This window comes from Filicampus tigris, chromosome 22 (assembly GCF_054856515.1).
Source record: "Filicampus tigris isolate MCC_2025a chromosome 22, RoL_Ftig_1.0, whole genome shotgun sequence".
Taxonomy (NCBI): Eukaryota; Metazoa; Chordata; class Actinopteri; order Syngnathiformes; family Syngnathidae; genus Filicampus; species Filicampus tigris.
The window spans coordinates 7,107,640-7,133,478 of NC_141238.1; the positions used below are offsets into that span (position 1 = coordinate 7,107,640).

At 44.0% G+C, this 25,839-nt stretch overlaps 2 protein-coding genes across 17 annotated transcripts in view; both read left to right on the forward strand.

The window, feature by feature from the left end:
* The window catches only part of celsr1a (cadherin EGF LAG seven-pass G-type receptor 1a), a 51,340-nt gene extending 25,607 nt beyond the window's left edge, over window positions 1–25,733 (forward strand). The window contains exons 6-37 of one of the 12 annotated variants that reach the window (XM_086021699.1): window positions 1,135–1,223; window positions 4,846–4,926; window positions 9,090–9,247; window positions 10,374–10,537; window positions 10,619–10,744; window positions 11,552–11,718; window positions 11,792–11,977; window positions 12,046–12,159; window positions 12,660–12,834; window positions 12,912–13,053; window positions 13,498–13,618; window positions 14,342–14,525; window positions 14,900–15,001; window positions 15,487–15,599; window positions 15,673–15,882; window positions 16,163–16,346; window positions 16,432–16,575; window positions 16,658–16,841; window positions 17,577–17,744; window positions 17,818–17,944; window positions 18,019–18,219; window positions 20,177–20,351; window positions 20,429–20,541; window positions 20,655–20,734; window positions 20,832–20,958; window positions 21,561–21,686; window positions 21,761–21,894; window positions 22,434–22,537; window positions 22,623–22,772; window positions 23,655–23,924; window positions 24,002–24,362; window positions 24,922–25,733. In XM_086021699.1, the coding sequence (XP_085877825.1) occupies window positions 1,135–1,223; window positions 4,846–4,926; window positions 9,090–9,247; window positions 10,374–10,537; window positions 10,619–10,744; window positions 11,552–11,718; window positions 11,792–11,977; window positions 12,046–12,159; window positions 12,660–12,834; window positions 12,912–13,053; window positions 13,498–13,618; window positions 14,342–14,525; window positions 14,900–15,001; window positions 15,487–15,599; window positions 15,673–15,882; window positions 16,163–16,346; window positions 16,432–16,575; window positions 16,658–16,841; window positions 17,577–17,744; window positions 17,818–17,944; window positions 18,019–18,219; window positions 20,177–20,351; window positions 20,429–20,541; window positions 20,655–20,734; window positions 20,832–20,958; window positions 21,561–21,686; window positions 21,761–21,894; window positions 22,434–22,537; window positions 22,623–22,772; window positions 23,655–23,924; window positions 24,002–24,362; window positions 24,922–24,946 (4,805 nt within the window). In that variant the 3' untranslated portion in view covers window positions 24,947–25,733. The remainder of the gene's footprint in view (window positions 1–1,134; window positions 1,224–4,845; window positions 4,927–9,089; window positions 9,248–10,373; window positions 10,538–10,618; window positions 10,745–11,551; window positions 11,719–11,791; window positions 11,978–12,045; window positions 12,160–12,659; window positions 12,835–12,911; window positions 13,054–13,497; window positions 13,619–14,341; window positions 14,526–14,899; window positions 15,002–15,486; window positions 15,600–15,672; window positions 15,883–16,162; window positions 16,347–16,431; window positions 16,576–16,657; window positions 16,842–17,576; window positions 17,745–17,817; window positions 17,945–18,018; window positions 18,220–20,176; window positions 20,352–20,428; window positions 20,542–20,654; window positions 20,735–20,831; window positions 20,959–21,560; window positions 21,687–21,760; window positions 21,895–22,433; window positions 22,538–22,622; window positions 22,773–23,654; window positions 23,925–24,001; window positions 24,363–24,921) is intronic. The other 11 variants (XM_086021695.1, XM_086021700.1, XM_086021701.1 and 8 more) reach the window with 11 other exon arrangements.
* gramd4a (GRAM domain containing 4a) overlaps window positions 25,730–25,839 on the forward strand; it is a 54,813-nt gene continuing 54,703 nt past the window's right edge. For all 5 annotated transcript variants that reach the window (XR_015084598.1, XR_015084600.1, XR_015084599.1 and 2 more), the window contains exon 1: window positions 25,730–25,791. The gene's annotated coding sequence lies outside the window, so the exon portion shown is untranslated. The remainder of the gene's footprint in view (window positions 25,792–25,839) is intronic.

Sequence of the window (25,839 nt, forward strand, 5' to 3'; positions counted from 1 at the left end):
TGAGCAATTGCACTTAAATACTGGCGTTTACTAAACATGTCAGGGCTTTCGAAAAGACAGTGTGGCTGTGATAATTAATTACACTTAATCACTTAAGCCCACATATATTTGAACATAAATTCCATACCTTCCGACTGTAACTTTCCAAGGAGCAACAATCGTTATGTTGTGCAATGCAGAAGGACAATTTTGGATCTGTTTTTTTAGGCACAATTTGCATATTAATTATGGGAAATGATGGTGGCTATGCTTGTTTTGGGCCTTTTTATATTTTAGTTCCCTTGTCTTGCATCCTTTGTTAGCCATTAAAAAGCCATTTTATGGACATTTAATTATTGATTTTGCTGCTGACAAATGTTTAAAGCGGAAGTCAACGCAAACATAGTTTTTTCAAGAATATGTTCCCAGCAGGCCCACTAGTTGAAACACGACATTCTGATTTATTTTGCGTTTGTGGAATCTAAGTTAGGCAGCAAAATGCACTCGTTTTTAGCCACCTGCTGGGGCGGCCATTTTGTCTTCTGTCGACTGAAAATGACATCACAACTGCTCACAACGACCAATCACGGCAGACCCATTTTCTGTATCTGAGCTGTGATTGGTCATTGTGAGCAGTTCTGATGTCATTTTCAGTCGACCGAAGACAAAATGGCCGCCCCGGGAGATGGCTAAAAACGAGTGGAGAACACTTATTACACAAACGCAGTATTTATCAGATTGCCCTGTTTCAAATAGTGGGCTTGCATAGAACATATTCTTGAAAAAAATATGTTTGCGTTGACTTCCGCTTTAAGCCTTGGTAGAGATCTGTGCTCTTGTTTTAAAAACAACACATATACACAAAATAACACTCTTGTCAGCCTTTTGGATTCTTGCCCGGGGCCGCTCCTGCCTTCGACAAACAACGTCATTTATCAGTAAAAGCCCGGAGTCTTTGTGCCCCTGCGTTATGCTCAAGTAGAGACACTTGACAGCGCAGACGAATACCGCCTTTCCCAACTCGTGATTTATGATCTCGGCGTGGTTGCGATGGGTGGGTTTGCGTCGAGTTAGGCTGCAACTTGTTTGTGCTACTATTTCAAATTGAAAAACATTCACTTGGCTGCTTCGCCTTCTGTCTTTTCTACTTCGCAGGTGAGACCAAGACCACCGTGTCCCCCTTCCTCCCGGGCGGCGTCAGTGATGGCCAGTGGCATTCTGTGCAGCTCCATTACTACAACAAGGTAAGGAGCTGCCAGGCCAGTTCCTTGTATAGTGATGAGGATGTTCAAATTTGTTCCCACGCTGGTCCTCTTGCCTTTTTTTTTTTTTTTTTTTTTTTTTAAATCAAGCGCCATCTTCAGTGATTATCTCAAAACGTGTCTCATGTATCCACTTTGAAATAATATATCGGAGGAGCTTCTCCTTCAAGTCACTTGTCAGCCCGCAGCTATTGTTCGAATAATTTCAAAGCAGGTTGGGAGTGAGGTAACCCTTGTAATTTCTGAGAATGAGAGGTAACTTGGAGTTCAATACACACTACCCACAAAAAATGGTGGTGGGCTTATGAGTAACGTTTCAGGATATACACGTGTGTGTGTGTGTGTGTGTGTTGACGGGGCCAGTTAAGAGTGCCTCGTTGTTGGCCTTGAGTGCATGCATGTTACGGAGTGAAGGCAGAAGACCGAAGTAATGTATATATTTTTTCGTCTGTGTGAAAGCCAGCATGTGGGCAGGGCTTTTTGCTCTGAGATGGCTGCTTTAGTGTGCCTCGTTGTTGGCCTTGAGTGCATGCATGTTACGGAGTGAGGGCAGAAGACCGAAGTAATATGTTTTTTTTTTTCGTCTGTGTGAAAGCCAGCATGTGGGCAGGGATTTTTGCCCTGAGATGGCTGCTTTAGAGTGCCTCATTGTTGCTGTGTGGAATAAGAATACGGCATAAGAAAGATGCTAAACATCTGTGGCAACTGTTTTTCCAGGTCGTAGCCGTGATATTTGATGGGGAGTTAGGTTAAATCTACAATTCTAGGATGCATGTTTCGTCAACATAAAAGCATTTATGTAACTTCTGTCAACGTTTTGGACCATGGTTTCACATTTCACAGGTGCTTTGTCTCAAGTACGAACACCCGTTGCACACGGGGTAGCTTTCACTGGTCTTGACAGGCCAGCATTCATCAGACGTGACAAATGGCTGGCGAACATGGCGGTCCGTGTTAGCTGCAGGGTGACTTCAGTGCTCATTGTCAGGACTTCTGCAATGACAGGGATGCTCCAAATAGGCTCTGTATCGTTTATGTTTACGTCTTTGGAAACAACAGATGACTCCCCGCCCCCGTTCTGCGTGGGTTTGCTTTTATTTTGCGCCCGTTGCCTCATCGTGCCCGCTTTGTTTTTCGCTCCTTTTCCCGTTTGATCAAAAGTATATAATCACATGCACCACTGGGCGGATTCACAACAATGCCGCAGTGATTTACAAAGCGGCTGACACGTAGCGTTACATTAGCCAGAGGCCGGCCATCATTGACACACGGCCATCTTTTTCTTCACATGATCAGAAGAAATCTGTAATTGAAACCCCTGCATCTGTATACAGCAAAACGCTCACAATAGATATATTTTTAAATGGCTCTAAAGGAGACTTCTAAAGATCTAATGTAATGCAGATGCATGTCAGGCAAGCTTACCCCCGCGCAGATAACGCTGACTTTGATCAGATGTTATCCTGCTGGGAGCTTTTAAGCCTTCTAAATGGACATCAATTGAGATCGATGCATCTTTAAATGCCAACAAGAGCAACCTGCTTTTACTTAAAAACTCTAGATAAGCAAATAATAAGTTGCTGATAAGTTATATTAAAATGGGTATTTGAATGACTTTATTAAACATGAAGAAAGCAGTCCATATGGCTGAATGTGTTGTCGGACACACTGTATGTAGAAAGTAATTTCCACTCAAGCGTCGTAATTATGGAAATCTGAAAAGCACCCACTAGGTATGAATAGAGGCTTGTTATTCTCACACGAGCCCACTCATGTGTTAACGACCTCTATAAGGACACACAAAGCACGCACGCACAGAAGGCGATTTAGTGGGTCAGATGATGAGACGGTTAAAGATTGCGCAGGGGGTCCGCAGACACCACATACCCCCTTTTTTTTAATTTTTTTTTTTTTTTTTACAGCCACTCTTCAGAAGACCCGGGGTGCCTCGGCTCAAAAACAATAGGTCAAAGGTTTTTTTTGGGGGGGGGGGGGGGGTGCCGTGGAAACAGACGAGGATTTTGCCATTGTTGTCGCCGTCCATAGCATACCGCATCGTTTGAGAAGAGGCAGCTGAAGGCACGATTTGTATATCATGTGCAGGTTTCAGGAAGTGATGTACTTTACTTTATATGAAAGTCATGTAATCATTGGACTCCAAGGTAAAAAGAAGTAGTATAAAACTTTTTTTCCACTGCGGGCCGTTACGTCTGTATACCGTATGGAGTGATACTACGTCGACAACATTCCCATACCGTATAGAGTGATACTACGTCGACAACATTCCCAGACAGGCTGAGCTGAGTCTTATCAGCAAAGTAGCCAAAAGTTTCTGCTTTTGCTGTTCGCCGGCCTCTCGCTCTCACTGGCGTGTCGCGTGTCAAGTTGGCATTTAATCATCCAACACATACTGTCCATGTGAACTGACTTCACAATATAGTGCAAAATGCTTAAGATATAGTCCTACACCATTGGCATGCGCACTTTTGGAAGTGGCCTTCTGTTACTGCACAGTAAACTTTTTTTTTTTTCTACTGTTCTTGTTGCTTTTTTGTCATTGAAGAAATCAACCCAAACATATTTTTGTCAAGAATATGTTCCCAGCAGGCCCACTAGTTGAAACACGGCATTCTGATTAATATTGCGTTTGTGGAATATGAGTTAAGCAGCAAAATCCACCCCTTTTTAGCCATCTCAGGGGGCGGCCATTTTGTAATTTCTGTCAACTGAAAATGACATCACAACTACTTAGGGCTCAGGTAACGACCAATCATGGCTCAGCTTCAGAAACAAAATGTGACAAAATGGCCGCCCCCAGAGATGGCTAAAAACGAGTGGATTAACCCTTATTCCACAAACGCAATATTTATCAGAATACCTTGTTTCAACTAGTGGGCTTGCATAGAACATAATCTTGAAAAAAATATGTTTGGGTCGACTTCGAATTTAAGGTAAAATTTCACACTGAGGGCCACATTTACGCATACTGGCAGCATTTATGAAACAAGATAGTGCCGTAAAGATTGAAAAAATAGGTTGAAGGTTTCAAATTGTGGTTTTAAGGCCAGTGGAAGAGTTTGTGTACCTAGTACAGACCCCCGAAAGTGGCGGGCGCACCTTCCTTCATGAATTTATCTGTTGCTTATTTCCTTATACTTGCTTCCTTCCTTCGTCATTTTGTCCCTCCTTCTTCCATGCCATCCTGCCCTTTACCCTCAGCAGTGTTCTCTGATGAAGTTTCATCGCCGTGTCGATAGTCGGGCGGGCATGTATTAAACACACAAAATTGTCGCAGTGTTGTCGTATTGAAGAGTTGAGGTTTCCTTGGCAACAGCACTGAGCACAAGAATATTCCTTATTTGGTGGCTTGACTGCATCCCAGTGACACTCTCCCGCTTTTATAAGTTGCACAAAACTATAAATACGCGATGTGTGTATGTTAGAGGAGTACATGGTGACATCATGCAGGAATGAGGTTGCATTCAAGGGCTTTTAAGAGAGGTTAGCTGGTTGTTTTTGTCCATGGAAGCGCGTTGTTTTGAAGGAGAGTCATCAGAGATAAACACGCAGGTCTATCTAATGTGATTTCTCTCTCTTGCCCCAGGACGGGGGGAGTCTGGTGGACTCCAGCGGGCTTCTGCGGCTCCCGCTCTATACTGCCTGGCTGGAGCTTACGCAGAAGGAGGTAACCATTGACCTCTTGCCTTAGCCCCCACTGGTGCTCCCCCCCCCCCCCCCCTCTTGGTTGGTGACTCGCTTGTCATAGAGGATGTTGTAGTTGAAGTCGTTTTCTGGTTTGGAAGTTGTTTGTGGACTTTTCCTGTAATGCTACTTCTCTGTCATGTCGATGTTTCACCTCGTAGTTATTCTTATCCATTTTATTACCATTCCAGGTATATTTCTTATCTCCCACACGGGCCCTATCAAAGCCACTTTTATGGCAGTCAAACATAAACAAAGATAGGGAATATCCACACTGGCATTATCTTACAATTTAGAGTGCCTTAAAAGTTTTCAGATAGCCAGTCTGAAAAATAGGTCATTGTAAATGTTGTCTAACGTACAAATGCACTTTAATAAATTGGAAGTGCATTCTATGAAGCTTCCTAAGATTAGTTTGATAGCTGATGTTAGCTAAGTACACTTTTTTTTTTTAAAGTAACAGGCCATGGAAATTTAAGCTAAAAAGAGCTGATGTTAGCAGGCTAGTTTAAGATTCCTTAAAAGATTAATTAAAGATTAAAAAGATTCCTTTGTCCTTACACGTTCAGATTATTCTTATTTTCATGTCAAAGTAAAATTTTAAAAAACTCACTTTAAAAAAAAAAAGTGACTATTACTGAATAATTACATCTCAGATTAGCTGGCTATCGTTAATTAGCTAAGATAGGATCCTTACATGTTCTGATAATCGATGTTTTTTTGACAAAATGGGATTGTTACTTGACATTTTTAAGTGATGTACTTATTTAGAGGGTGCATTTTTGTAAGTTTTGCGCCACTTTCTTGGAAATGAAATATTAACTAGCCAGCTCATTAGCTTCATGTATTAGTCTTGTTTGTTGATATTGATTATAATTTGTAATATTTAGGATATTGAAATGTTATTGAAATTTTATTCCCCATTGGAATGTAATTTATAGAATGCAGTAGTACAAAGAAGCACTCATATGCACATTTTGCTTCTACTTGTCGTGTTAAATCTGCTTTTCAAAATGCTTGAGGACAGCACAAATCAAACTTTGCCTGTCACTGGAGACAGTTTGTAAAGTTACACCGTGACTTTTATTCAGCCGTGCCGTCGAAGATACAGTTACCTTTACCTGTTTTACACCATCCGAGCATTTCTTTTGCTACTTTGAAAGCTTCCAGCCGACAATGGCCGCCGTCCATCTGGTATGCTGACGGATGGAAGCGCGAGCGACTGATGAGTACGGCGGTAATATATAGTCTTGAACGTCGGACATTGTAGCCCTTTGTGCGTGTGAATAATTCACACTTCTAGGTTTACACAGCCACGGGGCAGGTGAGGTAATGCGGACGTGAGTCTGTTGCTGAAGGTCTGACACGCTAACCTGTGTGTGAAGATGCCAAAAAAAGATCCTTTGCACGGGAGACAGACAAACAGGCTGAGGAAAACACATACCAAAGTTGCTAAATGGCGATATCTAAAAAAAATACGTACCTTTTATTGTTCAGTGCTGGAAAAGTTGGAATAAATGATAAATTACAGCGCAAGAAATTATTTGTGGCTACTAAAGTCAAAAGTCAAATCTTTTTTTGTGCTGAGATTTTGGCGCAATAAGTGGGTAAAACTTTACTTAAAATTTTTCGCATACTCTAATTGGATAAATTGCAATTAGAAATATATTGACGCGCAAGTAATATTTGCAACTTGAAGCATTTTTAACCCTTTCATGCAGAGTGGTCACACCAGTTGACAAGTTTAAAAGTTGCTTTCGCCTATATTAATTCATCTAAAAAACATATTTATATTTTAAATAATAACATTAAATCATAATTAATGCATGAATTAATATAGGCGAAAGCAACTTTTAAATAGCTGTTCACTGTAGTGACCACTATGCATGAAAGGGTTAATTATGTAAAACACATTTTAAAACATGATTAAATGCATTAAGATTAAAATATTTATGATATTTATATAGTGGTATGAATGGTTGATTTAAAACTGAGTTAAAGTGCTGCAAAAGCCAATTTTATATTGAAGGGGTAAGTTTTTACAACTTGTCTATTTTCCTTGAATTTCTCCCTTTTTTTTAAATCGCATAATACAATTACGGTCAATTTACGTGACATTAACACTTTTAGTAGTCTATTGTAACATGCCTTTTAGTAATATTGTTCTGTAATTTGATACACTACAATTAAATATATATTTAATGTAATCGTCCAAGTGCGACCTCAACATTTAATGTAAATGTAAAGCACATTATTAAATATGTATAAAATAAATACATTTCATTAAAAAAAACAAAAAAAACATGTACGCTTAAGTTTTTTTTATATTTATATTCAAAACAGCTCACACACACACGCAGGGGTTAAAACATTGTATGTATGAGTAGCGTTCCAAGAGTCCACCAAACAATGGCATTTCCTTCGGCCGGCCCAAATCAAATAAAAGACTGTGCGCCCGTCTTCCTTTATTATCAGACTGGAGAGGGTGGTCGTCTGCTGCGCGGCCCGCTCGCTTCCTTCCTCGCACGCAAACATACCCGCTCACTCAACCAACACACACACACATCCTTCTCCAGAGCACGTCTTCCCTCCATCCGTCTTCACACATTTTTCCCAGCGTGCTAATTTTGACGGTTCCTCGACAAGACCGTGGAAATGTTTTGCATGAAACCCAATCTGTGTGGTTGCCTTTTTTTTTTTTTTCTTTTTTTTTTTTTTTTATAATCCTAGCCTCAGGTGACTTGTCAAAATCATCATGTTGTCAGGGAGCCGATGATGATAGAGGCGTCAAAATAGCGCGCGTGTGCTTGTAGCTGAGGTTTGGCCACGGTATGCTGCGATGTCATTTCGGCGCGTTCCAGCTCCCCCCTCCCGCCCCCGCTGGTCTTTTGTGGCTAGCTGCGGGGATCAAGTGCGTCGCCATAGTTGCGGCAAGCCTATCGCCCCTGGAGATGACACCTTAGAGAGAGGGAATCTTCAACTGCCCGCATTTGGCTGGAGGGTAAATAGGAGTCTCGCTGAGGGGGGCCCCTCAAAGTGATGGCCAAATGCACATTAATACGGGGGGGGTCAAAAAGAAGCCTGATACTATATAACTGTGTAGAGCAGTGTTTCTCATGTGTTTTACACCAAGTACTACCTAAAAAAAAAAATACAAGACAGCATATTTATCATCTCATCTGCTTCTTGCTCGACTGAGCTCACGCGGGATGCTCGGATCCTAATGGCTGTCATGACATGTGCCTCCGCAGGTGGTCACACATCTGCCTTTTTTTTTTTTTTTTTTCCCCTCGGCTTCACCGCACTCTCCCTCTCATTTGTCTTATTTCTGAGTGCTTTGTTGGCTCTTGGCGACACAAAATGCGGACTTTCCTGTTGTCTTTGTTGAAAAGTATATGTTCTGCGGGGGGAAAAAAAACTTTTATCTTTCAGGCTCTCATTTCTCTGCCCATTTATGTGTCTTTTCTATATTTGTCCCTTTTTTTCTCCCTTCTTTGTTTACTGCCTCGCCTGTATCTCATTACTCTAATCCCATTTATGTAGAAGACACAAGCCGCTCGTTTTTTTTTTTTTTTCGCCTTTGTAGCGCCACCTCTCGTATAAACGGTCAGAATTGAGCTACTATTGTTTTTGCACTTTGGCAAATCCTGGCGGTGCACGTTAATTAGTGGAAACATTGTGGCATTAAACTCTGGTCCCCGGTCCTGAGTTGTTCATGAACTTTTCATGTTTGATATTATTAAAAAAAGAATAATAATAAAGAGATTGGTAGCCTGAATTTCTAAGCTGATCCACATTAGCTGAGTCTTGGTGGAGGTATTAGCCTAGTTTGTAACTGGTAGGTGTGGGTGAGCTGAAGGGCAACAATGGGCCTTTTTTGAGAGAAGCCAGCGTACTTCAGATTGTGAGGCGGGTGAAGTCAGCTCTGAGTCGTGTTTGTGTTGTGCCAAGTTCTTCCCCCAAAAAGAAACAAAGGCTGAAATGAAGCATTAGGAATCTTAACTAAATCCTCGGTTGAACTGGCGACAAATGGGACTCAGTAAGCGAAGTTGGATCATTTCCCGCAGTCACACCTGATGATCATTTTTTCCCACTTCATTTTGAGTTAAAAAAAAAAAAAAAAAAAAAATCATATATTTATTCCAGCCGAACATCGGGCGCCTGGGGATCCCCCATGGGCCATCCGGTGAGAAAGTGGCAGTGGTGGCCGTGGACGACTGTGACATCTCCATGGCGATCCGCTTCGGGAAGCAGATTGGGAACTACTCGTGCGCCGCCCAGGGAACACAGACCGGACAGAAGAAGTAAAAAGAAATGAATAACACACACAAACACGTAGAGCTGTGCAATTAATCGAAATTCCATTACAATTATGATTATTACACTCTACGATTACAAAATTGGCCTAATCGTAAAAAAAAGATTATTTAAACGATTATTAAATTAAAATATACAACAGACTGTTTGTTTACTCAAGGAAATCATAGTTTCATAATTTATACGTTTGAACATTTAAAAAAATTATAATAACACATTTTAATCGCGATTTCAATTAAAGTATTACCAAAATAATAATGATTACTATTTTTTTCATAATGGAGCAGCCCTACAAACACCTCATGCATCTAGAATACATTTTACGTTTAATAATGTGGCTCAATTGAAAAAAAAAACCTCTGGGCACATAATAGAAGAAAAATGCTAGCTAGCATTAGCTCAGGCTTTTATACAATCACACACCTATAGCTTTGCTAACAATGTGAAATGGCTCACAAAAATGCTAAATTAGCTACTTCAGTGACTCTAGTCTTTTTGTAAAAACACGTCATGCGTCTAGAATACATTTTACATTTAATAACATGGCTCAATTGAAAAAAAAAAAATTCTGGGCACATCATAGAAGAAAAAAGCTAGCTAGCATTAGCTCAGGCTTCTATACAATCACACACCTATAGCTTTACTAACAGTGTGAAATGGCTCACAAAAATGCTAAATTAGCTACTTCAGTGACTCTAGTCTTTTTTGCAAAGAAAAAAAAAAGTCATCAAAAATACCTACTAAATTTAAAGTATAGATATGCGAAAAATGTATTTAAGTAAATCCTTCCTTCCTAAGGCTCCATACATCCTGCCTGAGTCAATCTTGACCCGAGAATGCACTGTTTATGCAAACATCTCAGCATTCAGGGGTTAAGGCTTTCTTTGTGCATTATTGTATCACATTAAATCTCTCAAAAGCCGTCGGCGTTTGATGTTTTCTAAGCAGCCTTCCCACCTTACTTGACCCGCCTGATCTGACTCTTGTTGCTGCGATGCTAGCAGCTAAGCCTTGTGACAGGCTTAAAACCATTTACCTCAGTTGCCTTTTCACTTGGGAAGAAAATACAATGGAGGATTTCTCACAATTGAACCGGAACCGCATCTTCTTCAGATCGCTGGACTTGACCGGGCCTCTGTTGCTCGGCGGCGTCCCCAACCTGCCCGAGGACTTCCCGGTGCGAAATCGAGACTTCGTGGGCTGCATGAGGAACCTGAGCATCGACAGCGGCGCCGTCGACATGGCGAGCTACATCGCCAACAACGGCACAACGGCGGGTCGGTCCAATTGAACTTCAAACCGTCCCTCGCGCGAATGCGATGTAACCAAAACGTTCTCCTCGCGTGTTAACTTTTTAGGGTGCCCTGCGAAGAGAAACTTCTGCACACCGAGCGTGTGTATGAACGGAGGAGTGTGCGTCAGCAAGTGGAACACGTACAGCTGCGACTGCCCCACTGGGTATGGCGGCAGGAACTGCGAGCAAGGTGAGGAAAAAAATAACAGTTTCAACAGCCCTCGAGTCACTTCAATGATATAAGTGGAAATTTGCAAGCTTTGTATGTCAGCGTTTTTTGCTTTTTGGTGTGGCTCAAATGCAAACGTGCATGCTTGTGCTTGCGTCCGAGCGCACAAGTGTGTTTATATACAGTAGGTGTGTGTGTGTGTGTGTGTGTCTGTAGTACTTCCAGGAAGTAGTGTGTGTGTGTTTGGGAGATCAGGTCAGGATTAGGGGCCACCGCCTCCTTTGACTCAGTGTGACTCATGCCGCAGTCACAACAGATCGGCATAGAAACTGATGACTGTGCATAAAACAAATGGATAAAGCTCACTGTTTTTTTTCCATTTTAATTTTGATACTGATAAATCATGAGTAAAGCAGTCGCAATTAATCGACAAATGTTTCGATATTTAGGAGCGGTGTGCATAATGTTGTGACTTATTATTACTTCCACGAACGCTTAGCCCTACTATGCTACTGTATTTTAAAGTTTGATTTGAATTATGGAATAGTAATTGGTTTATTATGTTTTTATTGCCGGTCCCCTATTTATCCAAGCACTTTTTTTTGGAATGGTCCCAGGTAATTTACTGCAAATAATTTTCACCGTGATATCCCGTTCTCCAAATTCACTGTGAGTGGCAGCCCGACTAGTTACCCGAAGCGTCTTATGCACTAAAACCCTTGTAACGCTCGCCCGCAGGAACAAAGATGCTCTTTGTGCCGTAATCACAAAGCGGGCATATTGAGTATTTAGCTCAAATCAGAGCGCCGTCGATTATTTTTCCGACAGTGATGCCGTCGCCTCAGTTCTTTGACGGCAAAGCGCTGGTGTCATGGAGTGAGCCGGACGTGACCATCGCCATCCCCTGGTATATGGGCCTCATGTTCCGGACGCGGCAACCGGCCGGCACCTTGATGCAAGCCAACGCCGGCCCCTCCTCCACCATCAGCCTCATGGTAACCCGTAACTCCGCCTTTTTTTTCTTTTTTTTTTTTTTTTTTTTTTTTGTAATCCTTTCCATTCGCGCAGGTGAGTGAGCAACAAGTGAGAATGGAGGTCCTGCTAATGGAACAGATGGTGGCGTCGCTGAGCTTCCCGCAAGTTCGCGTCAACGACGGCGAGTGGCACCACCTGCTGGTGGAACTGCGAAGCGTGAAGGACGGCAAGGCGCTCCGATACGTGGCTGCCGTTTCCTTGGACCACGGCATGTACAAGGTATCATTTGGATCGGAGGTCATTCTATTTTAAATGTGCGCCTTTTTAATTGTTGTTTTCCTAAGCAGAAGTCCGCGGTGATTGGCAACGACCTGCCGGGTTTGAAGCTCCAAACTCTTCATGTCGGAGGTTTGCCCGGAGAGGGCAACCGCGTCAGGAAAGGATTTGTTGGCTGCATACAGGTCAGTACAGTACTCATTTTTTTTTTTTTTTAATCCTCTTTGCTAATGGACAGATCATATCAAAAAAGTTTGACCGATGGACTCCCTGGTTGCTTTTCATCAAGGCTCCTTTCTCTTTAGAGGGGTTGGAAAAGTAATTAAATATAGAGCCCAAATTGCTAAATTGATATTTAACCCTCAGTCTGCATTTGTAAACCAGCTTGTGAGTGTGAGAAATGCACCACAGAAGCTGCTGAAAATCTGAGAAATGTCTACCATATTTTCTCTGAACGATTTTGAAAAATAACCCCAAAATGTAGTTGAGATTCCCCCCCTTGAAATAGCGATTGCGATTTAGTACGCGATTATATTAAGTTCAAAATTGACCCTGGACATACCATGTGTGCATTAAAAAAATGAACAGCATTTAAAAAAAATAATAATAATAATAATCAATATTGAATAAAATCGATGAATCGGCCCAGGGGTTGTATAGTGATCGTCTCCATTTCTGCTTTCAGGGCGTGCGCATGGGTGAGACGTCCACCAACGTGGCCAACGTGATCATGTCCCGCGGGCTGAAGATCCGCGTGGAGGAGGGCTGCGACCTGGCCGACCCGTGCGACGCCAACATCTGCCCCGAGAAGAGCCACTGCAGCGACGACTGGAGCGCGCACACCTGCGTGTGCGACCCCGGTACGATACGCGCCGCGACACCGCCCCCAATCGGGCACCCCGAAGACTCCATCTCATCTGCGCTTTGGTCCTCCAAGGCTACTTTGGAAACGACTGCGTGGACGCCTGTCAGCTCAACCCGTGCGAGCATGTTTCCACCTGTGCTCGCAAGCCCAGTTCCTCTCACGGATATACTTGTGAGTGCGGTCACAACTACTACGGGCAGTACTGCGAAAATAAGTAAGTCCCTTTTTACATGTACAAAAGATTTGACTGGCTAAGTCTTAAAATGCATTCTCGTCTTCTTTATTATTAGCAACAATAGCTAAGAACGCTTTAACTTTAGACACTACTAACCGAGAGGTGTCATGCATCCTTTCCTGTCTAAGGAAGGATGTTGGATCCCCCCTCCCCCTCCCCCCCCCGTCATGCTTGACTGGTCTCCCACAGGTGTTTAGTCTCCGCATGCCCGTTTAGCGCCAGTGCAAGAACTGCAGATCACATCAGTCCTAGCAGAGAATGTTTGTAGATTGAAATGGTCCAGTCACACTTGGCAAGAAAGGTTTAGAGGAAGTTTATTGTTGACGCATCCAAAGGATAAGGAGCAATCTGATTGTCGACAAGCTGGTATCTGACGGTGTGATTGCAAAGGTTTTTGTGACAGTTTGCCCCGTGTTCAACCAGGGTGGAGAAGCCGTGTCCTCAGGGTTGGTGGGGCAGTCCTGCGTGCGGCCCCTGCGGCTGCGACACCAGCAGGGGATTTCATAACGACTGCAACAAGACGACGGGAGAGTGCCGCTGCAAGGTACGGTCACGGGGGCGGCGGATGAGCTCCACATTAGGGATGAGCAATTAATCGAGTTCAAATCGACATCGCGCTCTAGTAGAATGGAATGTTCAAATCGCAACCGTCTCATGTGATTTCATGGGTCATTTGTAGGGATGTAACGATTCACCCAAGCCCCGATTCGATTCAATTTTCCATTTTCAGTTCCCGATTTTCAATTCGATTCGATTTTTAAAAAAATGCTACCATGCTTGTCTCTGTGCACTAGTGTGGTTCTGCAGCCATCCACAAACGCAATACACAATGACGTTTGGCACAAAAGCGTAATTTGATCGACACATTCAAAATGTGCTATGCATCTGGAATGAAAAAACGTTTCAAAACAATTTTCGTGATGGATATAATCAACTCGATTTTCGATTAATCGTTACATCCCTAGTTATTTGCCTAACCTATAAGGCCAAAACATTGATGTATAATAAATCTGATATTTTAATACAAATTAATTTAGCGCTTTGTGTTTGTGGACCTTGAAGAAAGTAATTGCAAATTAAATTTCAATCACAACATTGAGAGGGGAAAAAAAAAATCACAATTATAAATCGTTCAGCAGACAAATACTGGACTCAAATTAATAAATACAATCGATTAATTGACTACCTCTAGTTGCACCTGGAATTATTTCTAAGTTGTCATCTTTAGGCTTGATTGCGTATCAATATTTTCTACCGATTCCTGCAGGAGAACCACTACCGGCCGGAAGGGGAAGACACCTGCTATCCGTGTGACTGCTTCTCTGTCGGCTCCGAGTTTCGAACCTGCGACCCGCTCACCGGCCAGTGCCCATGCAAGGGCGGCGTCATCGGCCGCCAGTGCAACCGCTGTGACAACCCCTTCGCTGAAGTCACACCCAACGGATGCCAAGGTATTGAACCGGGAATATTCATCCGTCGATTCTCGTCAGGAAAAACCGTTGCCGAGCGTTCGGCCCGTCGGAATCGGCGGAGTCAAAACAAAGAGACAAATGGTGTCGCTCACATGTGCCGGCCCTGCGGTTGAGCTAACTTTCCGCCTTTGTCGGCGGCCAGTCAAGCAGAAGAGGCGAGCCTGCCGTTTGCGCACGCACAATACAGTCGCGCTGAATAGACGACAGAAGAAGAATGGCGCTGGCGCTCTGTGTTTGACCTAACAGAACGTGCTTGGACTTTGAATCGGTGGTGCAGCCATAGGTCACTTGGACATTTTTGTGCTCGTGTACACATGCGCAGCAGGGACTGACGCAAACCCTTCCTTCCACAGTGGTGTATGAAGGCTGCCCCAAAGCGTTTGACGCCGGCGTTTGGTGGCCCAAGACCAAGTTCGGCCGCCCGGCCGCCATCAACTGCCCCAAAGGATCCATCGGTGAGTGATGTTCAAATGCGGGTGGGAATAATCTGCGATCCAATTAGGTGGCCGGATGATCTCTAACTGTGCGCGGGGAATCGCTGCGGCACCGTCGCCACGGCAACCCTTTTGTCGCCACAACAGACTCCATGGGGAGTTTTTCTGACTTTGTTCCCTGACCTTCAGCGTTTTATCCTGCTGTAACAGCACTGAAGGAAAACAAGGACACTTTGCATGTAAATAAAGCGTTTTACACAGCGGCAGAATAACGTTTGACACAATACGTGAAATGCATCATGGCATACTCAGATTCACTCGGACAGTGTAGCGAGTGTATACTGTAATGTCACTTTTGCGCTGAATTTAACGCATTCACTGCTAGGCATTATCAGATCCTCTTTTACCCTAACGCTTCCAAAAATTTGAAAAAAAATTTATGAAAAGACGAATGAATTCGTCGATGGCAGTGAATGAGTTAATGTGGTTATCCATTCTGCGTTTAGGCACTGCCATTCGCCACTGCAGCGACGAGAAAGGCTGGCTGTCGCCCGAGCTGTTCAACTGCACCACCGCCTCCTTCGCTCAGCTCACAAAACTGGTGATTACTGCGCAAAATGTAGACCGAATCGCTCTTGAGCAATATCCATCATCACCCGCTGTTTTTTTGAAAATAAATTCTCCTGGCCCAGAACGAAGAGCTACGTCGAAACAGCTCCAGGATGGACGGCGAGCGCTCCAAGAGCATCGTGCGCTTGCTCCACGGCGCCACCGGCGACGCCAGGAGCTACTACGGCAATGACGTGAAGACGGCCGCCCAGCTGCTGAACCACGTGCTGCGGTACGAGAGCCGGCAGGCGGGATTCGACCTCACTGCCGCCAGGGACGCGGAATTCAACGAGGTAGGGTAGACCATGAATTTGACTTGGGGATTTGAAACCATAATGGGACCCTCTTATACCCTAACGTTTGAAAAAATCTGACAAAATCTAAATCAATTCCTGGGTTTAAATGGCCGGACTGTGACAAGACGAATAAGTACGTCAATGGTTGTGAATGAGTTCATAGTTTATACCGCAAACTATCATGCAGCAGTTCAGTGCAACAGTTGGCCTAAATGTTGCATTTTAAAACACAAAAACTTTATGCACATTATCCGACCCTTATTCACCGTATCGATAGAATTTGGTTCGAGCCGGAAGCGCCATACTGGACCCGGACACGAAAGCGCACTGGGAGCAAATCCAGAAGACGGACGGCGGCACTGCCCACCTGCTTCGCAATTTCGAGGACTATGCAAGCACCCTCGCGAGGAACGTGAGGAAAACCTACCTAAAACCTTTCACCATCGTTACGGACAACATGAGTGAGTGATACGGCGCGCAGCATGACATTATGACGCATTCCGCTTTTATCCATGGTTACACGTTCTTTCCTTTTACCTCCTGCAGTATTTTCCGTGGACTACCTGGACGTGTCGGACCCCCAGAAGGCGACTTTCCCCCGCTTCCGTGACATCGAGGAGGAATACCCGGAAGAGCTCGCCTCCTCTGTGCACTTTCCTCACTTCAGCGTGCTCGGTCAGCGGCACAAAAGTGAGAAATCGGCGCTTACATCGATGCATCGGACGATTGCGATTTCCTTGCTTTTTTTCATCATTGTACTTGGGTGAAACAGCGGAGCCCACTACGGCGCCCGCAGCCCAGACCGGGACCCCCCTAGTGGAGGGTCACACATCGAATGACAGGAGCCGCCGCCATCTCGAACCAGCTGTCCATCTCCCGGTTGCCGTGGTTATAGTGTACAAGTCACTGGGGAAGCTGCTTCCGGAAAGATTTGATCCGGATCGCAGAAGTCTAAGGTAGACAGATCAGCTTTTTTTTTTTTTTTTTTTTTTGCTAGTTTTGGTTTTGTTTTGACTTTTGTTTTTAATTTCAGTTAATTTACTTTTTAAAGCAAGTCTGTTATTTGTTTTTTTTTTGTGGAAATGCTATTTTACTTTCCTTTTTATGGCAGAGGATTAAGGCCAGTGGGGGGAAAAAAATAAAAAAATAGATTGGCAATATCAGTCAGAATTCTGACTTTAAAGTGAGAATTCTGAGAATAAATTCAGAATCTAAACAACCTTATTTTTTTCCCCCACTGGCCCTAATCCTCTCCTGTACCTTTTTTTTAGTTCTAGTATTAGTTTTATTTTTTTTTAATATATTGAGTATTTGTTGAGCACAAAAAAAAAAGGGACTAAGTATCGGGTAATAAAGTACAATAATTATTTGACCTTCCTTCTTCTGGACAGACGTTTCAAATGAACCCTGGAAGCTCACCTATATGAATTGACAAAGATGAAAACAAAGGGCATTTTTGCTTAAATTATAGTTAGTTTTATGAATTTAACTCAAAAAATTATAAAAAAATAAAATAGATATAAAAATATAAATAAGTTCCCGGGATTGAATGGCTGGACTGAAAAGATGAATAAACACGTCAATGGCAGTGAGTGAGTTTAGATGTTTCTGTGTCTGTTTTCATTTTTTTTCAAAATGCATTTTTTTATTGTGAATTCCGTCAACAAATTTCCCTCCCCTTCCGCGTCCAGGGTCCCGAACCGCCCGGTGATCAACACGGCAATCGTGAGCGCCACGGTACACAGCGAGGGCCCCCCTCTCCCGTCGGTCTTGGACCCTCCCATCACTCTGGAGTACTCGCTGCTGGAGACGGAGGAGAGGACCAAGCCCGTCTGCGTCTTCTGGAACCACTCCCTCGTGTGAGTTGGGCGCCGAAACCCCGCCCTGTGTCATTTCGGCTTGCCGGCGCGTTGACGCGTGTGCGGCGTTCAGGATCGGAGGCGCGGGCGGTTGGTCGTCCAAAGGCTGCGAGGTGCTCGAGAGGAACAACAGCCACGTTAGCTGTCAGTGTAACCACATGACCAGCTTCGCCGTGCTCATGGACATCTCCAAAAGAGAGGTACTGAGGTGGCGTTTTTTCATTGGCGCGGAATTTTCTGACGTTGACTTCTTCTCTCCCCGCTCTCGTCGCAGCACGGCGACGTCCTCCCCCTGAAGATCGTCACCTACGCCACGGTGTCCGTCTCCCTGCTTTTGCTGCTGCTCACCTTGATCCTGCTGTGCCTGCTGCGCCGACTGCGCTCCAACCTTCACGTCATCCACAGGAACCTGGTGGCGGCGCTCTTCTTTTCCGAGCTCGTCTTCCTGCTGGGCATCAATCAGACGGACAATCCGGTGAGAGGGAAATGCGTGTTTGGTTATTTTTAACCGAATGTCGGAGCCCACTAATGAAGCGGACAAGAGACACAAACTACACCGCGTTCAAAATTATTATTTTTTATAAATGGTCTCAGCCCTACTGAGAACCTTTAAAAGTGTCCTCGAAGCAACACTGTCATATGTCAGTTTTAGTTGATTATGGCGGCGCCATGTGGACAAAAGCGGTAGTGTTTTGACAAAAGTCAACCACGCTTCCCATGCGCGCCAGCGCGTAGTCGTAAATCCTTTCTATTTACAGTGGCTGTGTGAAGGAGGAATAGCGATGAGGAAATGAATCTAATTTTGTTCAAACAATACTTTCGGGGTTTTTTTTCTTTGTTTTGGGGCTTCTGCCATGGCACCAGTAATCGACTTCCGTCCTTATAGCGAAAGGAGGAAGTGAGTATGCCGTAAAGCAATTCAGGACATTTGTATCTATTTTTGTGTGCCAGGGTTGCTCCCATCCTCCTCAAAGTTGCTTAGTGCCAATAAAAACGATACAGACCCCCCCCAAGGCATGACAAAAGTCCCCTTCAACTACTTGTAAGTCAATGTTTCATCAAAAGAGTTGTGAACATTTTTTATTAAGGTCGAATTCTTGCCCAGTGCTGCTTTAAGTAAATGTTTAATAGGTTAGGAGGCAGTCGCAAAAGATCTTTGAGGTTGGGAGGCCGTTGACATCCAAACAGCAGCCCTGGAAAGAAATTCAAGCAGTTTTGATTTTGTTTGATTTCAGCAAACTTTTGGATTCATTGACAGTGGAGATTTTTTTTTTTTTCCAAAATATCCACACTCTCTGCTTAATTCGTACCCATTTCATTTCTTTGTGCGGTGATCCACTTGACAATCTTGATATGTTTTTGTGATTGAACAAAAAAAAAGAATAAATTTTAGTTTAATGTATGTGAAGCGTGCGGCAAAGAGTTGGCAGCTATTTTTTTCAAGATGACCCACTTCAAGTCATATTTGACTGCATCGCTTTGTGTGGTGCAGGGCTCATGTCTTATTTTTAAGAGGAAAAAATAGTTGTGATCTTAAAAATAAAACATATTTTGAAGAGTGAGTTGTACTGTACCAATCATATGATATTCATGTAAACACTTTATGATTTTTGCATACTTTTTCTCATAATATGCCTATTATTCTGGAAAAAAGTTTCTTCTCAAATAAATAGGACTACTATTTTCACAAAATAAATTAAAAAAAACAAAACAATAATAATCCAATGCAGGGTTTCAGATTTATGTGTCATCATATCTTTAATTGTCCTAAACTAAGGTAAAGAAGTTTTTTTTTTCTGGCCACTGTTTCCTATATGCAAATCTGCACTTTTTTTTTTTTTTTTTTTTTTTTAATCAAACAACCCAAAAATGAACCATAAATTATTTTTGCCAAACCCCAAATGGAGAACCCCTGCTCTCAAGTAAAATGTCATAGTAACAGCTTGGAACGTTTACAGTACTGTGGGATCATAAGATGTTGGAATACTTTGAAGTCCCCACACACACACACACACACACTCACACACGCACGCACGCACACCTCCCTGAGTGGAGACATGCCGCGACTGGTACCTGTGTCTAGAAGCAGTCCTCATAGCGGTAGGCCCTGAGGCAAGCATTCTAATTTAACCTGATAAATCTCTCCCATGTGTCGTTTTTTTTTTTTTTTTTTTTCTTTTTTCGAAGGTTGGACACTTTGCATGTCTTGGGGAGGCATTAGAGCAGGATTTAAATGTGCTTTTAGTCTACCCCGGTGGAGATAAGACCTCTTTGTTCCTCAAGAGAGGATAATGGGTCATTGTTGACTTTCTGGCACTTTTCGTATGCATATCCGGGGGCTCGTAACCGTTTATGAAGCGCCCGGGTTTGGAGTGTGAGGTTCTTGGCCCGTTAATTCTCTGCTCCCTTTTTGGAATGATCTTCCTCCGCAGTTTGTGTGTACGATCATCGCCATCCTGCTGCACTACTTCTACATGTGCACCTTCGCGTGGATGTTCGTGGAGGGTCTGCACATCTACCGCATGCTGACCGAGCTTCGCAACATCAACCACGGCCACATGAGGTTCTACTACGCCATGGGGTGGGGCATCCCGGCTATCATCACCGGTAAACAAAAACAAACTGAGCGGGATTCCCGAATTCTGGTCGACTGAGTACTTCACTTTGGTTCCCGTGCGTTTCAGGCTTGGCCGTGGGCCTGGACCCTCAAGGTTACGGCAACCCCGATTTTTGTTGGCTGTCGGTGCACGACACGCTCATTTGGAGCTTTGCGGGACCCATATTTGTCGTGGTCTTGGTGTGTTTTTGCCCTGACAGATTAAACACCGCAAAGCAAAAACACAGAATCCCTCATGTTCTTTTCCTTTTCTTTTTTTTTGTTTTTTGTTTTTCTTTTTTTTGGGTCCATAGGTGAACATAGTGATCTTTATCTTGGCTGCGAAGGCTTCCTGCGGTCGCAGGCAGAAAGCGGTTGAGAAGTCAGGCGCCATGTAAGCTCCGATATTCCACGCACAGCGATGACATTATCGTATCGTATACGATTTGATCGTTTATTTACTATCGAATCCCTCGCTGTGAATTTCTCAGCCCAGCACTTCGCATGGCCTTCCTGCTGCTGCTGCTCATCAGCGCCACCTGGCTGCTGGGCCTGATGGCAGTCAACAGCGACGTGCTGACCTTCCACTACCTGTTCGCCGGCTTCAGCTGTCTGCAGGTGAGCTATGGAATTTTTCAGTGAATAATGAAGGATGGGTTCACCAAAAAATTCACAAATGCCCAACCGCAAATACGCAAATGGAAAGCTGCCTATTTTTGTTCAAATGTTATATACAATTTTTTTTTTCCCGAAAAAGAAGTTGTAATTTTGAATTTAAACAAAATCTGTATAAGATCAAAGTCAAGATGACGGGATCAAATTCAAGTCAGATTTTTTTTTTTTTTTTTTTTTTTTTCCAAAATAGACTAATTTTTCCAAAATAATTTGCAAATTTTGTTGTGAAATCCATAGTTTAATGATGGAAAGTCAAATGCTTTTAAGTGTATTTCAAAGATGCCATTTTAGTCTTGTATTAGACCAGTTTGGAAAAGGTTCCATTAAAAAAAAAAAAAAAAAAGGACTATATTCTTGGAAGAAAAAAAATAGCAGTTTATTCCTGTTATATTTTAATGTGCATTTAAAAGTATGCACTATATTTTTTATTTTCATAAATAAGACCTCATTTAATGCAAATAATTTTGGGGGGCCTCGGAGCTACGAATAGCCGATTTTAGAGCCGCTTGACTCAACGGTGCCGTTCGGAACTGTTCCATTGGCAGGGCATCTTCATCTTCTTCTTCCACATCATCTTCAACAAAGACGTGAGGAAGCACCTCAAGAACGTCCTCACGGGGAAGAAGAACCTCCCGGAGGAGACGGCCACCGCGAGGGCCTCTTTGCTCACGGTGAGGCGCCGCTCGCTTTCCCCACTTCCGGTTCGGTTTGCCCTTTTTCCGCTGACTCGTCATGTGGTCGGCAGCGCTCCCTCAACTGCAACAACGCGGACGACGGGCACATGTACCGCGCCGCCGTGGGCGAGTCGCTCGTCTCCCTGGACAGCACGCTCAGGTCAGGAAAGAGCCGCGGCAGCTACCCGGCTTACGCGCTCCGCAGGTACAGCACGCCCACTGACCGCATGGCCGCTTCCACTTTTTCTCATACACGCATGTCCCACCATCACTAACACACGCACGTTTTGATGGGCTACCTGTTTTGCCCCTTCTTTTGTTTTCCATGGTGATAGGATCAGAGCGGTTAAGTGAGTTCAGCTTCAGATTCTTTACAGAGAGGTTGAACAGGTATTGGATTAGGCCCGTGCTCGTAAATCCGTCGTCGGGGTAATAGGAGCTGACCCCGAGGTTGTTCACGGGCGCCGTGGGGGGCGGGGTTCAATGCGGCGTGCCGCCTGGTACCGCAGGCGAGGAAGCAGGGGAGATGGAGGCATGAGATTGGCGCATAACTGCGGGGAAGGGAATTTATGACTGACACGCGCGTGCATATTTGCCGTGGTGGCTGTTGGCCAAAGAGTCGGGTCGCCAGGGACGTATTTGTCCTCGGAATCAGGTGCACGGAAAGCAATGCAAGAACTTCAACCGACATATGGACAGTCTTTAAAAATTCTGTCTGACTTCTCCGTTTTTTTTACGTCCAAGCAGGGAGGAGCCGGGCCAGAAGCCAAGCGTGTCGTCCGGCACGGCCAAAGGACACACTGATTTGGACGGGCCTCTCTTTCACAGAAGCGGCTCCAAGGCAGATGGTGAGTGCGGTGGGGGGAAAAAAAACAAAAAAAAACAAATTCACGTTGAGTGTTTCATCTCAACGCGGGTCCTTCCTCGCGTCAGACTCCGACTCGGACAGCGAGCTGTCGTTGGACGAGAACAGCTCCTCGTACGCCTCGACTCACTCGTCGGACAGCGAGGACGACGACATGGACGTCAAGCCCAAGTGGAACAACGAGAGGCAGCCGATTCACAGCACGCCCAAAGGTAGAGGTGTGTTTTAAACATTACTGTAGAGCAGCGGATGAAACATGATTTGTGCTCTTTACCATTAGTCAAACATAGGGCTGAGTGATTAATCGAAAACAAACAGAGGTTGGGATTAACTTTAATTTGCATCAGTGAACATGGCCAAAAAGTCATTGTTTAGCATACCACACACAGCCCTGATCAATTAAATATACTCAACCCAACACACTCATAATAGATGCAGGAACAAATTTTAGTCAATAGCAACATTTAACTAAGATTGATTTAATAGATAATCACTTTTTTGTCACTTCCTGTTTCGTATTCGCTGGCTAACAGCCATTCACAGTGATCAATTGTCATTTTGCATTTTGAATCTGGCGAAAGCTGCAATTAGATTATATTCAGGGCTGGAACTACCGATTATTTAGTTGTATTATTTTGTCAATTTATCGATGAATCGGATTAAAAAAAAAAAAAAAACGTTTTGATTTTAATCCCTTCATTTGAAAAGAGGAGATTTCAAATTGACAGTACAGAAAATGCACCAACAAAATAATTATGATTCAGTTACCGGTTTGGTCTGTAAGCAAAAAAAAAAATGTTTTCCAAAGCAAAGCAAACGTTTTATTTTGAGTCAACACAAACATAATCAGTCCGCCTTCATTTAGGACAACAGAAATATAATATTTACCGTTGAGAAGTTAAACTGAAGCTGATGGAAGAAGCATTTGGGCACTTGTAAAGGAAAAAGGGATGTGAACAATCGATTGTTAAAAATAATTAAGAATTTGATAATCGATTAATCGTTACAACTCTAATCCCACCTCAGTTAACATGCTGCATATGCTCTTAACTGATACATTTTAGTTCTTAACCCCAATTGGTCTCCTCGCAACCTTCCAGTGGACTCGGTCTCCAATCACGTGACGCCGTACTGGCCGACGGACGCCACCACCGCCAGCGACAGCGAGGACCCCGGTGCTCCGGAGAGGCTGCGAGTGGAGACCAAGGTGAATGTGGAGCTGCACCCGGAGAGCAAGATCAACCACATCGGGGACCGGGACAGGCTTGAGACCCCTCAGGACCGGGACAAGCAAGCGGCCGGTAACGTCAACGAAGCGATGACGCCTGCCGGTCAAACCAATAGCTACCACCAACCGGAACAGAGAAAAGGTCCGAGAAATACATTTTTTAATAACCACCCATGTGAAAAAAAGATGCTAAATGAGTCAACTTTCTGTTTCTGTCAGGGATCCTGAAGAACAAGATCAGCTACCCGCCCCCTTTGACCGACAAGAACATGAAGAACCGTCTGCGGGAGAAGCTGAGCGACTACAACTCGCCCACCATCACCTCGCCGCCGCCAAACTACAACGTGGCCACCTCCCCGTCGCCGACGTCGGTCAACATCATCACGCCGTCGTCCCGCCGGCCCTCGCTGGCCTCCAGCGAGGGCGGTCGCCCCGGCAACAACGGCTCGCTGGTCAAGCCGGCCGCGGCGCCGCGGCCGCAGATCGCCGTCGGCTCCTCGCCGGGGGGCGTCTACCGCGACGCTAACGGCGGGATGGCGATGCACTTGAAGTCGGGGACGCGCAACGGCACAGACTCAGAGTGAGTAGTTACGTTAATGCGCAATGATTCGACTCAGCCAACGCTCCCTCTAGTGGTATGCGAAAAGAATCACTGCCAAAGCGTATATTTTTAATGATTATAATAATAATAATAATGATAATAATAATATATATATATTTTTTTAAATCAATCTTGTCTTAACTCATTAACTGCCAGACATTTTCAGACCCTCTTTTACCCTAACAAAATATGGCTGGACTGTGAAAAGATGTATAAAAACGTTGCAGCGGGTCGCACTGACTGACCCATGAGCATTTTTTTTCCTATGTACAAAAAAAAAAAAACAAGCAGCCTATTTCTGTGCCTCTCTTAGCGCAAACTACATTTGACTAATTTGACCGTAGTGTTCCAGCCTTTGCTTAATGCTAAGCTAAGATGCTAACAAGTGTTTTCATAACATCCCGCTTGGAAAAACAAACCGCATGACCACTTCCTTCACCCCTTTGCATTCACCCCGCATGTTGTTTGTTGTCTTCCCCTCTATGCCTCCTCGGACCCTCTTAAATCCCGCCCCCCGCCCCGCCCCCCACATTAACAGTGGCAGTAACGAGACTTCGATTTGACCTGTTAGGGACATCCAGACCAGCCCACCATTATGAGAGGAGCAGCCCGGACCCTGGGAGACCCGCGACTCCGGAGATCAGTATTACCCAGTAGAAGGAAAGAGGGAACGATAAAGGGAACAAGAGAAAGGAGGAGGATGGAACCTGACTGCCAAATGCATCAAAGGAATAAAAGGGGCGGACGGAGCAGAGACTCGAAAGATGAAGACGCCCCCCCCTTGGAATGTATTGCAAATGTGACTGGTAGGAAACACGTTGGTACATTAGTCCGATAGGATTTCAAGGAAGGCCAAAAAAAGAAACCAAGTGCTCCTTTTTGTTTTACTTTTGAACTCAAAGAAAAGCTCTCAAATTTGATGCAAAAGTGGCAGAAAATAATCTTTTTTTCTTTGTTTAGTCAATCAAACTTGAACAATCAGGGGATGAGCGTTGAGGCCTCACAGACGCATTTTAAGTTGAGAGAAAGAGAGCACTAATGGAAGGATGGAAACGTTGAAGCACTATAAAGCCGTTTCTCACCCTTGGCGTGAAGATTCTGCCCGTTTTTCGCCGGAGTTCTCCAGTTCAAAGACCAGAATCCACCTCGCAGCTAAACTCTTAACTTATGTTTACCACTCACAAGGTGCCTTCGACTTGTTTCCGCCTGTGTGATCAATATTGTTAATACGCGGTTATTTTTTTAATGTTCGGACACTGGAAATGTTTTGTAACATAATGTATATTTATTTTTTATGGTTCCAAGACACTGGAGTTCAAAATCTGTCAAATTAAAGATGTTGAATTTGTACTTAATGTGTTTTGTGTGCGTGTGTGTGTGCCATCCTGGAAGTGAAAGAATAATATCGGTGAGTGCAGATAAGAACGCTACCTTACAAGGTTATGGAGCTGTTCCA